Raw genomic sequence first — 15,630 nt, forward strand, 5'->3', positions numbered from 1 at the left:
TCAGAGAATAAGACGAAGTGTTCTAAATATTTCTAAATACTCTATATGGACAAGTATTGTGCCACCTACACTGTGCCAACTGTAAAGTTTGATGGAGGATGGATAATGCCAAATGGTCTGGGGTTGTTTTTCTGCGGTTGGCCTAGGCCCCTTAGTTCCAAGGAAGGGAAATGTTAATGCTTCAGCTTACCAAGATATTTTGGACAATTCTATGCTTCCAACTTTGTGGAAACAGTTTGGTCCAAATCAAGGTCCATAAAGGCATGGTTGGGTGAGGTTGGAAGAACTTGACTAGCCTGCACAGAGCCCTGACCTCAACCCCCATTAACACACCTTGATGAAGTAGAACAGATATTGCGAGCTAGGCCCTCTCGTCTAACATCAGTGTCTGACCTCACAAATGCTCTTCTGGATGAATGAGCAAAAATTCCCACAGACACACTCCAAAATCTTGTAGAAAGCCTTCCCAGAAGAGTGGAAGCAGTTAGCTGCAAAGGGGGGCAGCTCCATATTAATGCCTAAGAATTTAGAATGGGATGTCATAAAAGCTCTTGTAGGTGTAATGTGTTCTGCAGGTGCCCCAATACCTTTGTCCATATAGTGTATATTATACTCTTTCCTGCAGGGTGATGCCAAGCTTTTTCCACGTGGTACTAACCAAGAGCTTACACAAGTCAGGGACAGGGCACAGATTATTCATTGCAAACAGCATTATTTCCAGGGGGTTAATGACTTGTCTTCCAGTGGTTAGAGATCTGTAGCTTGTTATACTCTCCCTTATACCTGGGTTTACTAATTAATTTGATTAATTAAAATCCACCAGATTTACGCAAAATGCTGTCCTTATTTTGACTGTGTATATACATTGTGTGTGCGCACACACACACACACACACAGTGAGGGAAATAATTATTTGATCACCTGCTGATTTTGTAAGTTTGCCCACTGACAAAGAAATATCAGTCTATCATTTTGAAGTCGCACAGAAATGAAAACATTCTGTCCCATTTTGTCTCACATAATTCGTCAGTGTTCACCTATTCAACGATGTATGCCAAAAAAATTCTACTTTTGTTGTAATCTTATATCAAAGTATTTCATTTCTTACTTCCTGGAAAACGGTAGGTCACGTGCAATTACGACAACAGGTACCTTAGATTTTAGGCCAATAATCTCACAACATCCACCCGTCAATCAATGCTATCCTTCTATCGAATCTGTCTAAAGTTCTTAAAACCTAGTCTGGGGCCTTTCTCGTTCAGTGTTGTTTCGCCGGTCTAGAGCGGAAGCGCGATGACACATCGCATAATCATCCAGTCTGGACCGGAAGACGAACAGATGTTGTAATGTTTTTACTGTAGGCTGCACATGGTGAAGTTTCGAGTAGATAACATTTGCGATAGCATCACCAGGCATAACACCGATGAAATTTGTAAAAGAAGATGCGAGGAGAACTACCGGTTAAGGAAAAATAAAGCAGGTGGATGTTGGAGGCGGGCTCTACAGGCTCGAGCCGGATGATGGGGCGGGCTTAAGGCAGTGAAGTAAATAGATACCAGGCTCTCCTCCCCGAGGAGAGACTGGTGACGCGAGGCTACTTAAAACCCATCCACTTGTCCAATTCCTCTAAACATTATGTCCCACCCTCATAGCTTGTTTGCGTCGGAAATACGTCAAACTACGGAAGTTAGATGATTACATTACATTACATTACATTACATTACATTACAGTCAGTCATTTAAATGATCTCAAACGTCCATTTCTGTGCAACTTTAATGGTAGGTTTATGTAGGGTTATTTTAACAGTGAGACAGAATAACTAAAACAAAAAAAAGTTAAATTGATTTGCATTTTAATGAGTGAAATAAGTATTTGACCCCTTCGCAAAATATGACTTAGTACTTGGTGGCAAACCCTTGTTGGCAATCACAGAGGTCAGACGTTTCTTGTAGTTGGCCACATCTCAGGAGGGTTTTGTCCCACTCCTCTTTGCAGATCCTCTCCAAGTCATTAAGGTTTCGAGGCTGACATTTGTCAACTCGAAGCTTCAGCTCCCTGCACAGATTTTCTATGGGATTAAGGTCTGGAGACTGGCTAGGCCACCCCAGGACCTTAATGTGCTTCTTCTTGAGCTACTCCTTTGTTGCCTTGGATGTGTGTTTTGGGTCATTGTCATGCTGGAATACCCATCCACGACCCATTTTCAATGCCCTGACTGAGGGAATGTTCTCACCAAAGATTTGACGGTACATGGCCCCGTCTATCTTCCCTTTGATGCGGTGTTGTCCTGTCACCCATTATGTCAGCCATTATGCAGAAAAAAAAGAAGCCAACATGGGAAACATGCCTAAGCTAAAACAGGTTTATGTCTAAACCATAACATAAGCATACCTTCCTCTAGCATGATTACAATTCTAAAGCAAAGCAAAAATCTATATCTATCAGATCACTTCATGTATTGCTGTGTGAATTTCTGCTGCGAAAGGAAAATTACTCCAAATCCGAGTGTCCCCAGCCCAGAGATACAGAACCTTTTTAACAAAATACCCTTCACAATACCCCTGTCCCCGTTTTAATGAGTATATCTCAAGTGCAACCTGGAGTTTTATTCACAGTATGACAATGACCCACACACCCTCCACAATCACTGTCATCGACTTCGTGTCCCTGACCAGCAAGCTGTGAATGGAGGATGAAAAGGTTATTGTGTGGTGTGAAATTAAAATGTCCCATCTTGGTCGTCGACATCTCCACCCGGAGTAGTGTCTTCCCTGTTGAACTCCAGCACACGTTGTACACCGTGTCGCAAGTCAACCCGGACGTCCTTTTCTCCAACTCCACCTGTTAGCACAGAAAAACACAAGAAAACTGCGACAGCATTATTCATTCCACGACTTTGATTGTGAGAGCATTTCTCATCTCTCTCTCTCTCTCTCTCTCTCTCTCTCTCAGATCTATCAGATCTATCAGATCTAGAGATTATTGTTTCGCAAAATCTGTATTGTTTCATTTCTTAAAAGAGCCACCGTGATTCCAGACTTCAACCTTTTGGGAAGGTCCGTTCTAAACCTGCCTAGGGTCTTAGCACCCATTCTCTCTAGCCCTTTAGCAGCACTACAGTCATCCAAACAGTGGGAACAAATTGAAACATTACGGGACGTAGTTCTTCAATTTGCTGTCTTCATCCTGAGTGGGCCCCCATCCTAGACGTATGGATCTTTAGCTCAAGGACTCTGCTCGAACAACAGCTGCCACGGCTGTCCCTAGTTTTGGGGTGCTAAGCCTGGACGCTATTCTACCACAATGTTTTGAGTCTGGAATGGTTGGCTCTACTAGTTATCCAATCTATGAGAATACGTTTACTTTGAGGCTTACTCAGCTTAATCTGTGTCAGGTGTCGCGACTCCCTTACATTAACTAGCTTGGCTCCAGTTGGGTTTCCCTACTACATTAACTGCTGTGTTGGTGATGAGCCAGATCTGATCAGGCTCCTCCCACTTTGCATCTAATGTCTCTCTTGAAAACTTCTTTATCATCATGCACTGGCCTGGGATTAGAGCATATCCCCCCTCGGGGATCTCGCTCCATGCTGCCAGCACCTGTTTGTGGGCCCTGGCCACAGCCATGCTCAATTCCTCACAGTAACCACTCAACGCCTCACTAGTGAGATGAACATCTGCTTGCCACAGATGACCTCGAAAGGGCTATGGCCCATCTCCTGATTGTGTGTTGCTCGAATGGAGCAAAGCACCAGACTCAAAGCGTCGGGACAAAGCACGCCCTCCTGATGACTTTGTGAGTCTCTCCTTGATGACACGGTTCATTCTTTCAGTCTGAGTCCACTTGTGTCTATTGCCCAGATTGGCAACTCTGCTAAGTCAGGTTTGTTTACCCGACTCAGACTCCATTTGACTTTCCCTTGTTGGAACTGAAGGGATGAATCTATTTGTCAACATATCAAAACCCAGTAGGGGTTGTCCTACCGGTCCCACCCACACAGAGGTCGTGAGAGACACAGGTCCCAATTCCAGCAGGAATGTCCTGGTTTTTCTCACCCAAAATAGGCTCCACCCCCCTTCACCAATGCACCATGCATGCCTTGCTTTCGCTCTCTCATTTTGGTGTCAGTTCCCTCTAGACAGCGATGAGGAGTGACTGTAGCCACCCCCCCCTCGCATCAAGGAGGAACTCTATGTTTTGCCGTCTGTTCAAGGTGGTTGTTACACACAGGCCTTCTGGCTTTTGTAACAGGGCGGCCTCGGACGCGGAGCGGCAGCAGCTACTGATAGCCCTAATGGGGAGCCGTGTGAAGTTGAAAGCTGTTCTCTGAGCCTCTGCTCCCACAAAAAATGACAGCGCTCTCGTTTTTCATCCCTAGCTCTGAATGGGATCTGTGGAGCTCTAGCTTTCTCCTCTACTCTCTTGACCTTGGTGGTGATTGCTTTAGTTAGAGTGTCACCGGCGTGTGTGTATATATACATTCTAGGGAAGCATGTTGGTTAGGTCACTGTGATAAAATCATACTGAATAAATAAATCATACCCCGAGGATTCATCACACAACCCGGCCGGTTGGCAATGCGAAAGGGAGACAACTCCATGACTATCTCAGCTCGCAACCATAATTCCAACACCAGACAGGGTTGCTGTTGTGTGACAAACTCTCAGACAGAGATTATACCACCCTCAGGGAGCGGCGGCCCAATAGGCCACTCCCTCTGGGATCGGGCCATACTCGGATCTGGCGAGACCACCGGTTCCCGGTGGGCAGCTGCACCGGAACACGATGCATTAGACCGCTATTATACCACCGCACACCCCTATAATAGGGAACTTAAATGTAGCCTAGTTGGAGAAAAAACATAAAATGCAATTCTAGATCTTGCAGCATGATCTTGGTTAAAACAATCTGATTTAATGCAAATTCAGTTGAATTTCAACCCTATACTGTGCATTCATCCATCACATGTGCAGCTAATTCCTAGCATCCTGCACACTAAGAGGGCTTTAGAATCCATTAAAGTTCTACTCACAAATAGATTAAGCAAAAAATGTAATTTTCAAAAATTTTATTAGAAATGTTTGCCTGCATGTCTGCTTATGACAAAGCAAAATGTTTATATTTATGTCCGTTTACGACAAGATAAATACAGTTAGTAATAACCTCCAAATTCCCAGTTAATTCCCATAAATTCCTGTTAATTCCCATAAATTCCCATTAATTCCCATGGAAAGTTTCCAACTTTGAATATTCCCGGAATTTTGCAACCCTAGTCTGGACTGGTCTGGTCTCTCATGTGGCTTCTGGCCTTGCAAGGTCAAGATAAACTTCGGTGCCCAGCTCGCACTCTAACCACAACAATTGCTGTTTGGCACAGAATGTACCAGCCCTAAGAATGTCATCTTTATCTCATCAGTCTATGGAAGAGAGACACCGCTTCTTACAGAAAACTCCAGCCGACAGCCATAGTCAGGGGTAATTAGCTAACAGCTAACAGGATCAGATTAAACTAATATTTCTCTGAAAATACAGCTATTTTCCTCAGTAGTCATCAGATATTTTAGAACCCCTCACATCCTAGCTTTAAAAAAACAAACAACCCATGACCCATTGGTAGACAAACATACTCCAGGAGCTTGCTCGATCGCCTTGTTGAGAGGGGTCAGGGAAGAATTTTTACAGCTCACTTATCTGGCCCCCGGGTGATACTGTTTTTTTGCTTCCCTCTGGAATATGTAGGGGTGGGACGTATGCCCACCTCCCTTGTTCTCTGTGAAGTGCATTGTGTTGCCTCTGGGTATGAAATGCGCTATACAAATAAAGCTTTGATTGATGACACGTGGCAGTCGATAATTAAAAGAATATACACAATGGAAAAAATAACATTTATGTTGAGATTGCAAAACGCAATTTTCAGACCGATGGTTGCCTTGGCTGGCGGTGATGGAGGAAGCAGAGAGCCAGACATGAGTGGGAATGTGGAGTACTTTTTTTTGTGAGTGCCTTACTGGAGAAGAGGTGGGAAATTGTGGCTGTCAGTGATGTTTTTTGTACGATTCATGGTGTGTAGGTTATTTACCTCTTGTTGGTGTTGCTTTTTTTGTGTGAATGTTGTTACGGGGTAGTAAAGTTTCTTACAACAATGTACAGGCACAATGTACAATGTATAGGCAAAGGGTGTAACCACAAGTGTCCTTATGTGTTTGCTTGATCCTGCCCACTAAACATAAAGTTGAAAAAGAAAATATATAGACTGATCATTTCTTTGTCAGTGGGCAACCGTACAAAATCAGCAGGGGATCAAATAATTATTTCCCTCACTGTATATATGTGTATGGATATACGTATATGGTACACATGTAACCAAGTGAAACTGGGTTTTTGTGAGTCCTTTAGTAGGTAGTGAGTTGTTGGTTAAACTCACTCCCCAGTATAAAACTGTCCACCAGCGCCAATGAAGAGCTAGCTTTTCTAGCTAGCTAGAAATGTATGGGTTACACACACACACTGAACTATTGTTTTAAAAATCCATTGTTTTTTCTTCTGAAGGACAAGAATGTGCGACGCTCCCATGGTGTTGATGGCAGCATGGTCTATGAGGAGATGCAGTCACTGGTGAACGTCCTGCAGTCTGACCTGGGCCAGGCCATGCGTGTCCACAACAGCACCTTCCTGTGGTTCATCCCCTTCGCCAAATCTGTGATGGACCTGGACGACCTCATATACATCCATGATTTCATTAGTTACCTGTGCGGAGAGATCAAACGTGACTTTCTAAACCAGCGGGTCCGTACTTGTGACAAGATCACGGAAATCTTCATCCGCATTCTCGTCTACATCATCGATCTGCACCTGAAGAGTGGATGCTTGGAAAGGCTCTATTACTGTGCCCTCCAGTGGGTGGAGGTGGTAGTGAAGTGTGCCACCCTTCCTGGCAATAATTTCCAGAGCTTGGACGGATCAGGCACTCATTCGATCTCCTCCACATCCTCCTCGAGGTTCACAGGGACTCTCATGTCGGCTTCAAACAGAGCACTTTCTCAGGTCTGCATTCCCCTCATCGGCTCTCTGCTGAAGGAAGGCAGCCGGCTGACCACTAAGAGCACTTCTAAGTACTCCCACTTCCTGAATCTCCTCAACAAGCAGATCAGAGACGGCCCTCAGAGGCAGTGGAACCTGACGGGGTCAGAGGTTGAGGATCTGCAGACCTGTCTGCAACAGGTGGTGAAGCAGCTGATGGACAGGCCTTCCAGTACAAATAACCTGCCGGCCGAATCCTTGGATGTGGGACCATCGCCACCACCTCAAACATGCCCTGAAACCTCTGAATCTCGCAGTAATGAATTGGAGGAAGTACCCTGTGAGTCCAATACTCATGATAGCAGGAGTTGTAGTCCAGTCGAAGTGGATGCAAAAAATGACCCTCTTGATGCTACAGAGAACACTGGTGCATCAGCTGTGGATTCTAGGTCACCTTTCCAGTTGTCCTCTTTGAAGCCAGATCTTGGAAAATTGCAGGTTATCAAATCCAAACTCAGTCAAATTAAATCTGAGAGGTCAAGTGCAGAGAGCAGTGTGGGTACTGAGGGTTTGGGTATAGAAGAGACAGGATGTCTCAACATATCGAGAGTGGAGAGTTTAAGAACTAAGGAGGATGTCATATTATCAGAGGATGATGATGATTGCAGACCAGCCAAAAAAGAGCTAATGAAGAGTGAACCCCCTGAACCCTTCAACCTGAACCACAGTCCTTTGTCTGATTACAAAGGAGACCTTAGTGAATCACAGGTGTTTGAGTTTGAAACGGAGGAAGACGTGGTATCTGCTTGTGTCAACCCATGTCCGGAGAATGATACTAGAGAGGATTTTCCTGTCAGGCCAGCTTTAAGTGAACCCTCGACCAGTTGGGACTATGATACACAACCCACCTCTAGTGAGAATATAGAGAGAGCCTTACAGCAGGCGGAGGAAGGGATACCAAAGCAAAAGAAGATGGCACAAGGTCTAAAATCTGCTAAAGTTGTCCAAAAAAGAAATTTCAGGGACGTTTTAGTGGAAGCAAAACCACTTCCAATCAAAGTACGAAGCAAGAAACCTAAAAAATCTGAAACGGAAGCCCCTAAATTCACCATGCCACTCCCCAAGAACGCACTTCCTGAGTCCAACTCAATCTGGATAGAGAGGGAGGCCCGACCCTCCTCCACCTCTAGGGCTGAGAGAGAGGCCCAAGCCTCAGCCTTCTCTAGGCCCGACCCCTCTACCTCCACCCCAGCCATTGTGCCCCCCAGAAAGATTCGTAAGGCTGTAGAGCCCCAGTCCAGTGCAGAGAGGCTGGGCCTGAAGAAGAAGGAACGCAAGGCCTTTGACCTCTCCCAGAGATCCCGGGCCTCGGTTGACAAGCTGAGAAGTCACGGCCAGGGAGTCCAGGTGGAGCAGGGAGTGAAGAAGAAGTACACCAAATTGGCCAAAAAGTCCAAGATCTCCCGTGAGAACATTGTCATGCTGGGGAGTAAGAAGAAGCTCCTGTCCTCCCAGTACCTCCAGTTCCTCAGGCAGAGTCGAGCTAAGCAGCAGGGGGCAGGAGCAGGGACCTCAGCACAGCCACCGGAGAACAGAGAACCTGAGCCAGTGGAGAACAGAGAATTTGAGCCAAAGAGGAGAGTGAAACCAAGGGCCCTTCCACTTACAGATGAGGAGGATGATGATGATGATGAACCACTGCCTTGCTCCCAAGAAGATCCTGAGAGGAATGTTGGTCATAGCTCTCTAGAAAAGTCTAATGGCACCAAACCAGCCTCCCCCACCACATTGACTTCCGTTTTGTTCAGCACGGACAGGCAAACATCGAAATACTGCCAGGAGAATGAAGTCATTTCTAGCAGGTCTGGTCAGACTGTTGGAGGAGGTGAGGAGGACAGGGAACGTCTCTACACACAGCGAGACCCGGTAGACATGGACATTGACTCAAATGGCCAGAAGTCCACAGAGGGTGCAGAACCGTCGGACAAGACAAGCCCTCTACAGGCGGATCAAAATGAAGGTTTTAAGAAACCCTCCACACTTCCTCACACCGCTACACCAACTCAAAATGACAACTGCTTGTTTGTTAAATCTGGAATGTCTAAAGGAATCCTGAAGAAGGCCAAGCCATCCACCACCAAGATCTACGCTCCCTCCAGTTCCAGGAGTGCGTCCCTGGTGCAGGAGATGGAGAAGACTACAAAGTTTTCAGCTGCAGTTAGTTTCGCTGCTGGGAGGGGTCGCTCTGGCCGACCAATGCTGCCTGTACGAAAACCTGGTGCACTCAAAGCTCCACCGCTCCCTCAGCCAGACTCTCCTCCCCCACCAAAACCTCCCCCACCTATATCACTGGCACCAACACAGACAGCTGCTAGACACCCTCTACCACCAGACATTGCACCGAGATTAACCTCACCCCAACAGCCAGGAAATGGATTATCTCAGAACCCCAGGGCCCTTCCCTCAGCCCCAGTCCAGCCTGGGTCCAACAGTTCCTGCATTCAAGCCAAACCGGCACCTCTAAGCGACGTCAAAACCATGTTGGACCGTTCCACTCTAATCCAGAATATCCTGAAATGGACCTATGACATGTTCTCAAACTATGAGCAATACGGAGTGCCTTTAGACCTGTGTGCCTTCCCTCCGGTGCAAGTAGGCAGCAGTTTTAAGTCGTTTGCTGAGTACTTCAAGACCTTCTACCCTTTATTGCTTATCAATACCTTTGAGGAGGTAGGTGATGATGTGTATTATGTAGGAAATTATGGTTATTGTAATCTGATTTGTTTGTGAATTAGTTTTCTTCATACAATGGGTAATTCCAATCATGCATTGTGATTGGGAGAGAGGCATTCTGAACCATGCTTATATCCATAATACGAACAGTTAAGAAGGGATAAATCACCTTTAATAGAGTATCACTACACCGCTGACTGTGTACTTTTGATTATTACAATTGAACTTGCCTACAATACTGTTCACAGCAAACAAGCTATCTTAGTCTGTCACTCTTGGTGACTAGCAGGCACAGGTAGACCAATATAACATATCAAATAAGCATCACATGTATTTGGAAAAATAGCTGGATTTGTTGGCAATTAGTTTTGATATGCAACATTTTGGAGACATGTCTCTTAGAGTAAGTAAGTAAAAAGTAAATTGTCTATTAGAACTGATGCTTAATCCCTGTATCTCTGTCTTAATCCATGTATCTCTCTCAACAGCTTGTGGGTGAATGGCTGAAGAACGAACAATCAGGAAAAGGGACAAATACAAACTTGAGAGTGATTGGAAATGGTTTCAGCAAAAACACATGGAACGTCAGTTTTGAAGGTAAGCTTTGTAAAGAAACCAACTAATGATTTTGAATTACTGTATTGGTTCAGATTTGTGAAGAAATCAAGTCCATGTAGTTGTACAAAGCTCATACCAGGGGTCGATACTCATTAAAGCCATATTTTGCTGCTGGTTAAACTGTACAACGCAGCCCCAGCTAGCTAGCTCTGGGTTAGCTCTGTTAACTAAAATACCTTAAGCAATGTGCATTGTTGTCATTAGAAAGCACCTCTTGTTGTCTACCTACCACTATCCGCAATTACTGGGGTCAGTTGCTCAAATGCCAGATTATGACTTGAGACTACTAGGACAATTGTTGGTGTGTCCATCTTGGTCCCAATGCTGCTCCACCATAACCCAAACCTGCTCCTCTCAGCGGGCATCACGCCCCATGAGGAGTCTCATCAGCTGTACCCTAAGGAGGACGACCTGGTGATCCTGACGCTGCCCCAGAACACTGGAACTTACTCTGAATACGAGCAGCAGGACCTGCAGACCAAGCACTTCGGCTGGGTCCACAAGTCCTGCATCTTAAGCAGAGGTGTGGATAAGTGCAGGATTGTTGAGAATGTTATGATGGAATGGAGGGGAGGGATAAATAAGAAAAACACATAATTAAAGGAAGTCGTTCAATTTTGACATGTTTCTTTCATGCTTCTTGTCTATGATGATGTAGTCTGTTTTATCCCCCTCTGTCCTCTACCTGTCAATGTTTATGTTTACTTGTATCTCTCTTCCCCCCAGACCTGTCCACTACCCTCAGTCTGATAATAAAGACTCATGGAAATGTCACATCAGTGAACCAGAAGCCGGTACACTGTAAGGTGGTGGGCTCGTTGAGTAACACACTGAGGGAGTTCAGGGCCCTGGTCAGTCTGTACAACAGCCCCATGAACAGGCCCCTTCTGGCTCCTCACGTCTCCTACTTCACCTGCAGCGAGGGCGCTGTCCCCACCCTCAACCTGCTTGTGAGTTGTCTTCGTGGTGTAGTGCTCTAAAATAGCACTTGACTGCAAAACAAACTTTCTAAATGTTCACACAATTGCAATGATGCATACAATGTAAGTATCTAAGTTGAAGGACTTTTAATTTTCGAGGTATGACCATTTGACAATCCATGCTGAAACTCAGCATTCACATTATATAGCTGCAAGCAGCGATACGGGGACCATGCATTAAGCACAACGATCGCATCAAAGGTGTAAGGGAAATGTATGAACTCATTTATGCAATTGTATCACTGATGTACTCTTCTAGTTAGGCCTCTGTTCTATACTGACAGAGGCCCATGTATTCTTGTTGAAGTGCAGGAGAAGGGATAAATATCCACAAAGATGTTTCCTGTCACGCTGGTGGCGCTAGAGTGTTTGAGGTGTTGACATGAGACTTGGTGACGAGGGTCATGGGACTGTCCCAAATGAGTGTCAATTTTCACTACTTTTGACCATACATTTCTATGGGCTGCCATAGACCATCATTGCAGACTAAACAATAATAAAGCCTACCTTCGATGCTTGGCCCCCTAATAATAGAAAAGCCTACAATTACAATAGGGTTCCGTTGCACCTTCAGTGCTTGCCCCCCCCCCCCCCCCCCCCTCTAATAATAGTTTTCCTTTTGTGTCAAGCAGCAAAAAAGGTTGTAGTGTGACATGTTTGAGTTAATTTATCTTACTTGCTATCGCATGTCCCCAAAAAATTGGGTGTCCTGCGATGTGGCTTGCACATGCGCACATCGCAACCCTAGTATGTTGTGACTGAATGTCTCTACTTTGTGCTGTTCCCAGGGCTGTAACTCAGATCAGATGAAGGCTGTGAGGAATGGTGTGTCTGCTGTCCAGAACCAGACCAGGAGTACCAAGATCTCCCTGATCCACGGACCCCCAGGGACAGGCAAGAGCAAGGCCATTGTAGACCTGCTAACGGAACTCTTCTCCGAGGTACATTATGTTATGGTGGCTATCTAACAGAGCTTGAATTGGTTGAACTCATTCCTCAGTATAAATACCGCCATCAAGTTGTTAGCTTTTCTGTGTCTTTATAACATTAGCAGGTTTTTTTTCTCCCAACTCTCCTCTCAAATTCGTCCCAAAAGTGATTTTACGTCCTCCTCGATCGTAATTAGTTAATTCGTGCATCCGGCCCGTGATTCGGATCGGCTCCAAAATTGTAGTTAGAAGTTTTGAGTTCTAAGGTGACCCATGCTACAACCCCTTCATCAAGTTTCATAAAAATCGGTTTGATAGTTTTTGTGTAATCAAAGTCCAAAACATTAATGGAAGTGAATGGGCAGTCCGGCTGTTTTTGGGCGGCCCATGGACCCGACCCGTGATTCGTATCGGCTCCAAAATGTAAAGGGTTGTACTGTAAGTTGGCCCATGCTACACCCCTCCACCGAGATCGGTCTAGTAGTTTTTACGTAATCCTGCTAATAGATGCATGCACACGCCACCAAAAACATTACCTCTCGCCCTGCGCTGTCGCTGGGGTGGAGGTAATCAGCTGTAGTGCTATCACTTTGCAACCACCACCAAAACGTCGGCCAAAGTGAGCAGAAACGTCCATATGCTTCGAGCTGGCAGGAATTATGACATCTATCACTCCATTTTTCTCAAAAACTGTAAAACCTATCAAACCCTACTCCTCCCATATTTTGGGGTCAATTGACACCCCAATTGCTACACTTCATCTTCAGACTGTTCACCACAAACAATCTTCACAGATTTTTGAAATATCAAAAATTGAGCCCACAGAGCATCGAAATGTTTTACCGCAAACAGCACTGTATGCAGCTATTTCAAATGCTCAATATTTATTTTTATTTTTTATATTTGACATGGTAGATTTTTCTGAATTTTATCTCAAAAACTGAATTTTTGACAGTATCTTGAAGTCTGTCCTCATCTTGTCTCCTCAAACTGCTGCTGTTCATACAGGAAAAAATACACTACCCACAATCCTATAGTGCAGGGCTTCCCAACCTTTCTTCCCTAGAGCCCCCCTAACTTACACCTGATGGAAATTGCGCCTGTTCATTATTTGCTGTAGCTGTGCGGTGTCCCTGATGAAGCTGATGAAACCTCCATGTTACATACAACTGTGACATTCACATGAAACCTTTGATTGCTTGTCATAGTGTGAAACAATCCATGGCTTCTCACTTGGCAGGTAGCTCAAGAAAGATCATGACTTGTCCTTGGTGTAACATACGTTCATGCCCAGGGTGATAATCAATTCAGTCAATCATTTGATTTGATCCCTTAGCCAAACAAGCTCCTTGAGTTACCGCCCCATCTCTCTGTTATGTATCCCCTTCAAGACCCTCGAGCGTCTCACCTACGCCCGCGTCGAACCAATCATTGACCGGCTGCTTCCACAGGAGCAGGCCGGGTTCCGATGCGGGAGATCAACCATAGATCAAGTCACTCTGATGACTTAAGACATCGAGGACAGCTTTTTGGCTAAAAAGAAGGCCGGAGCCATCTTTATTGACCTGACGGCTGCCTACGACACCGTATGGCACCGCGGCCTCACCTGCAAGCTGGTCCGCCTGCTGCTGGACAGGCACATGGTCAGCATTATCATGGAGCTTGTCCGAAACCACAGCTTCACCCTCACCACCAGTAGCAGACAGCGAAGCAGGTTGCGATGCCTTAAGAACGGTGTTTTTCAGGGATCTGTCCTGGCCCCCCTTCTTTATAACATCAACAGCTACGACCTGCCGAACACAGTCTCCATGAAGTATGCCTATGCAGACGACCTTGCGCTGGTGTAGTCAGCTGGAGACTGGCAGGCCGTGGAAGAGACACTGAGCCAGGACATAGCGGCATACCTCCAGAAATGGAGATTGAAGCTCAGCGAGGAAAAGACGGTGACGGCGGCCTTCCACCTTAACAACAAGGAAGCCAAACGTGAGTTCCAAGTGTATGTCGACGGAACACTCCTGCCATACAGCGTCGAACCAATTTCTCTCAGCGTGACATTGGACAGGTCGCTCACGTTCCGCCGACACCTCGAGTCACTGCACAAGCAGTTAACAGCTTATGTGGCATTGATGAGGTGACTGGTCCGATCAGGCTGGGGCGCCACCGCAAAGACAATGCGTACAGCAGCCCTAGCCCTGGTCTACTCGACCAGTGAATATAGTGCACCGGTCTGGTGTTGCAGCGCTCACACCCGCTTCATCGACCCACCTATCAACGAAGCCTTGCGCATTGTGACAGGGCGCCTGCGTCCCATTCCTGTGGACAACCTTCCCATCCAGCCCGCTGGCCTCTGCCGCACAGGAACCACAGCACGTCTTGCCTGCCGGGCGGTGGAGCCTAACTACCTGCTCCACGACAGGTTCACTGTAATAGCGGAGCCTCCCTGGCGTCTCAAGTCGAGACACCCTTTTGTGCCTGCCGCACGGGATCTCCTGCAGCAATGCAGAGAGGTGTATGACTTCTGAATGGTTTGACAGAACACCACAAAACTTTGTAAGCATATCACCACCCATAAACAGAGGTTAACCCTCCATCATTGGCTGAATCAAACAAAATGGGGGCGCTAGAGAGCTCATTTTCTGTTTAGGCCTAAACGCTCTGCTGATTTTTAGAAACTTTGCACAGTGATGGGCAATGCCTGATGGTCACTGGAGAAAGTTGAAACTGATTGGCCACAAGGTGGCGCTATAACAAGTAAAAATGCTTAAAAGTGGCAAAAATGCAATCGATTGCTGTAGTCCGAGGCCAAATGGGGTTCATACTACTTCTGAGTAGGTCATGGAATGCTCTACAACTTACTAATTGGACACAGAATCGTCAGATTAAATTTTGATGTTGATATTAGCGTTTTCATGGAAAAACACTCCATTCAACACAACACCCTTTTATTGTATTTTCATTGATATCAATGACCACATGGCTCAAATGTGGCTATGGCGTGTTTCACTTGTTGCATTTGATGTGTTTGTTGCGCCCCCGTTATTGCTGCTTGTAGCTATATTTATTATTATTATTATTATTATTATTATCACTTCCAGGGTGCCCACAGTATGGCTCCTCTACCCACCAACCGCAAGCCTCGTTGTCTGAGAGTGCTGCTGTGTGCTCCCTCCGATGCTGCTGTCGACAACCTGATGAACAAAGTCATCCCCGTGTTCATAGAGAGGTGCCAGGACATCAACAGCCCTCAGGGTATGGAACCTCTATCATTTACACACACACTCTCACTGACTCATACATTCACTCACACATTCCTGCATGCACTCAGAAAGTTAATGATAAAATGGGTGTT

General features: G+C 45.8%; 1 protein-coding gene across 1 annotated transcript in view; it reads left to right on the forward strand.

Annotated features, from left to right (window-relative positions):
* LOC311311977 (putative helicase senataxin) overlaps nt 1-15,630 on the forward strand; it is a 40,135-nt gene that overhangs the window by 13,208 nt on the left and 11,297 nt on the right. Inside the window, exons 9-14 of the mRNA XM_084441805.1 lie at nt 6,551-9,751; nt 10,243-10,351; nt 10,731-10,895; nt 11,099-11,322; nt 12,141-12,293; nt 15,377-15,530. Of these exons, the coding sequence (XP_084297931.1) occupies nt 6,551-9,751; nt 10,243-10,351; nt 10,731-10,895; nt 11,099-11,322; nt 12,141-12,293; nt 15,377-15,530 (4,006 nt within the window). The remainder of the gene's footprint in view (nt 1-6,550; nt 9,752-10,242; nt 10,352-10,730; nt 10,896-11,098; nt 11,323-12,140; nt 12,294-15,376; nt 15,531-15,630) is intronic.

Source organism: Borostomias antarcticus (assembly GCF_949987555.1).
Source record: "Borostomias antarcticus genome assembly, chromosome: 8".
NCBI classification, from domain to species: Eukaryota; Metazoa; Chordata; class Actinopteri; order Stomiiformes; family Stomiidae; genus Borostomias; species Borostomias antarcticus.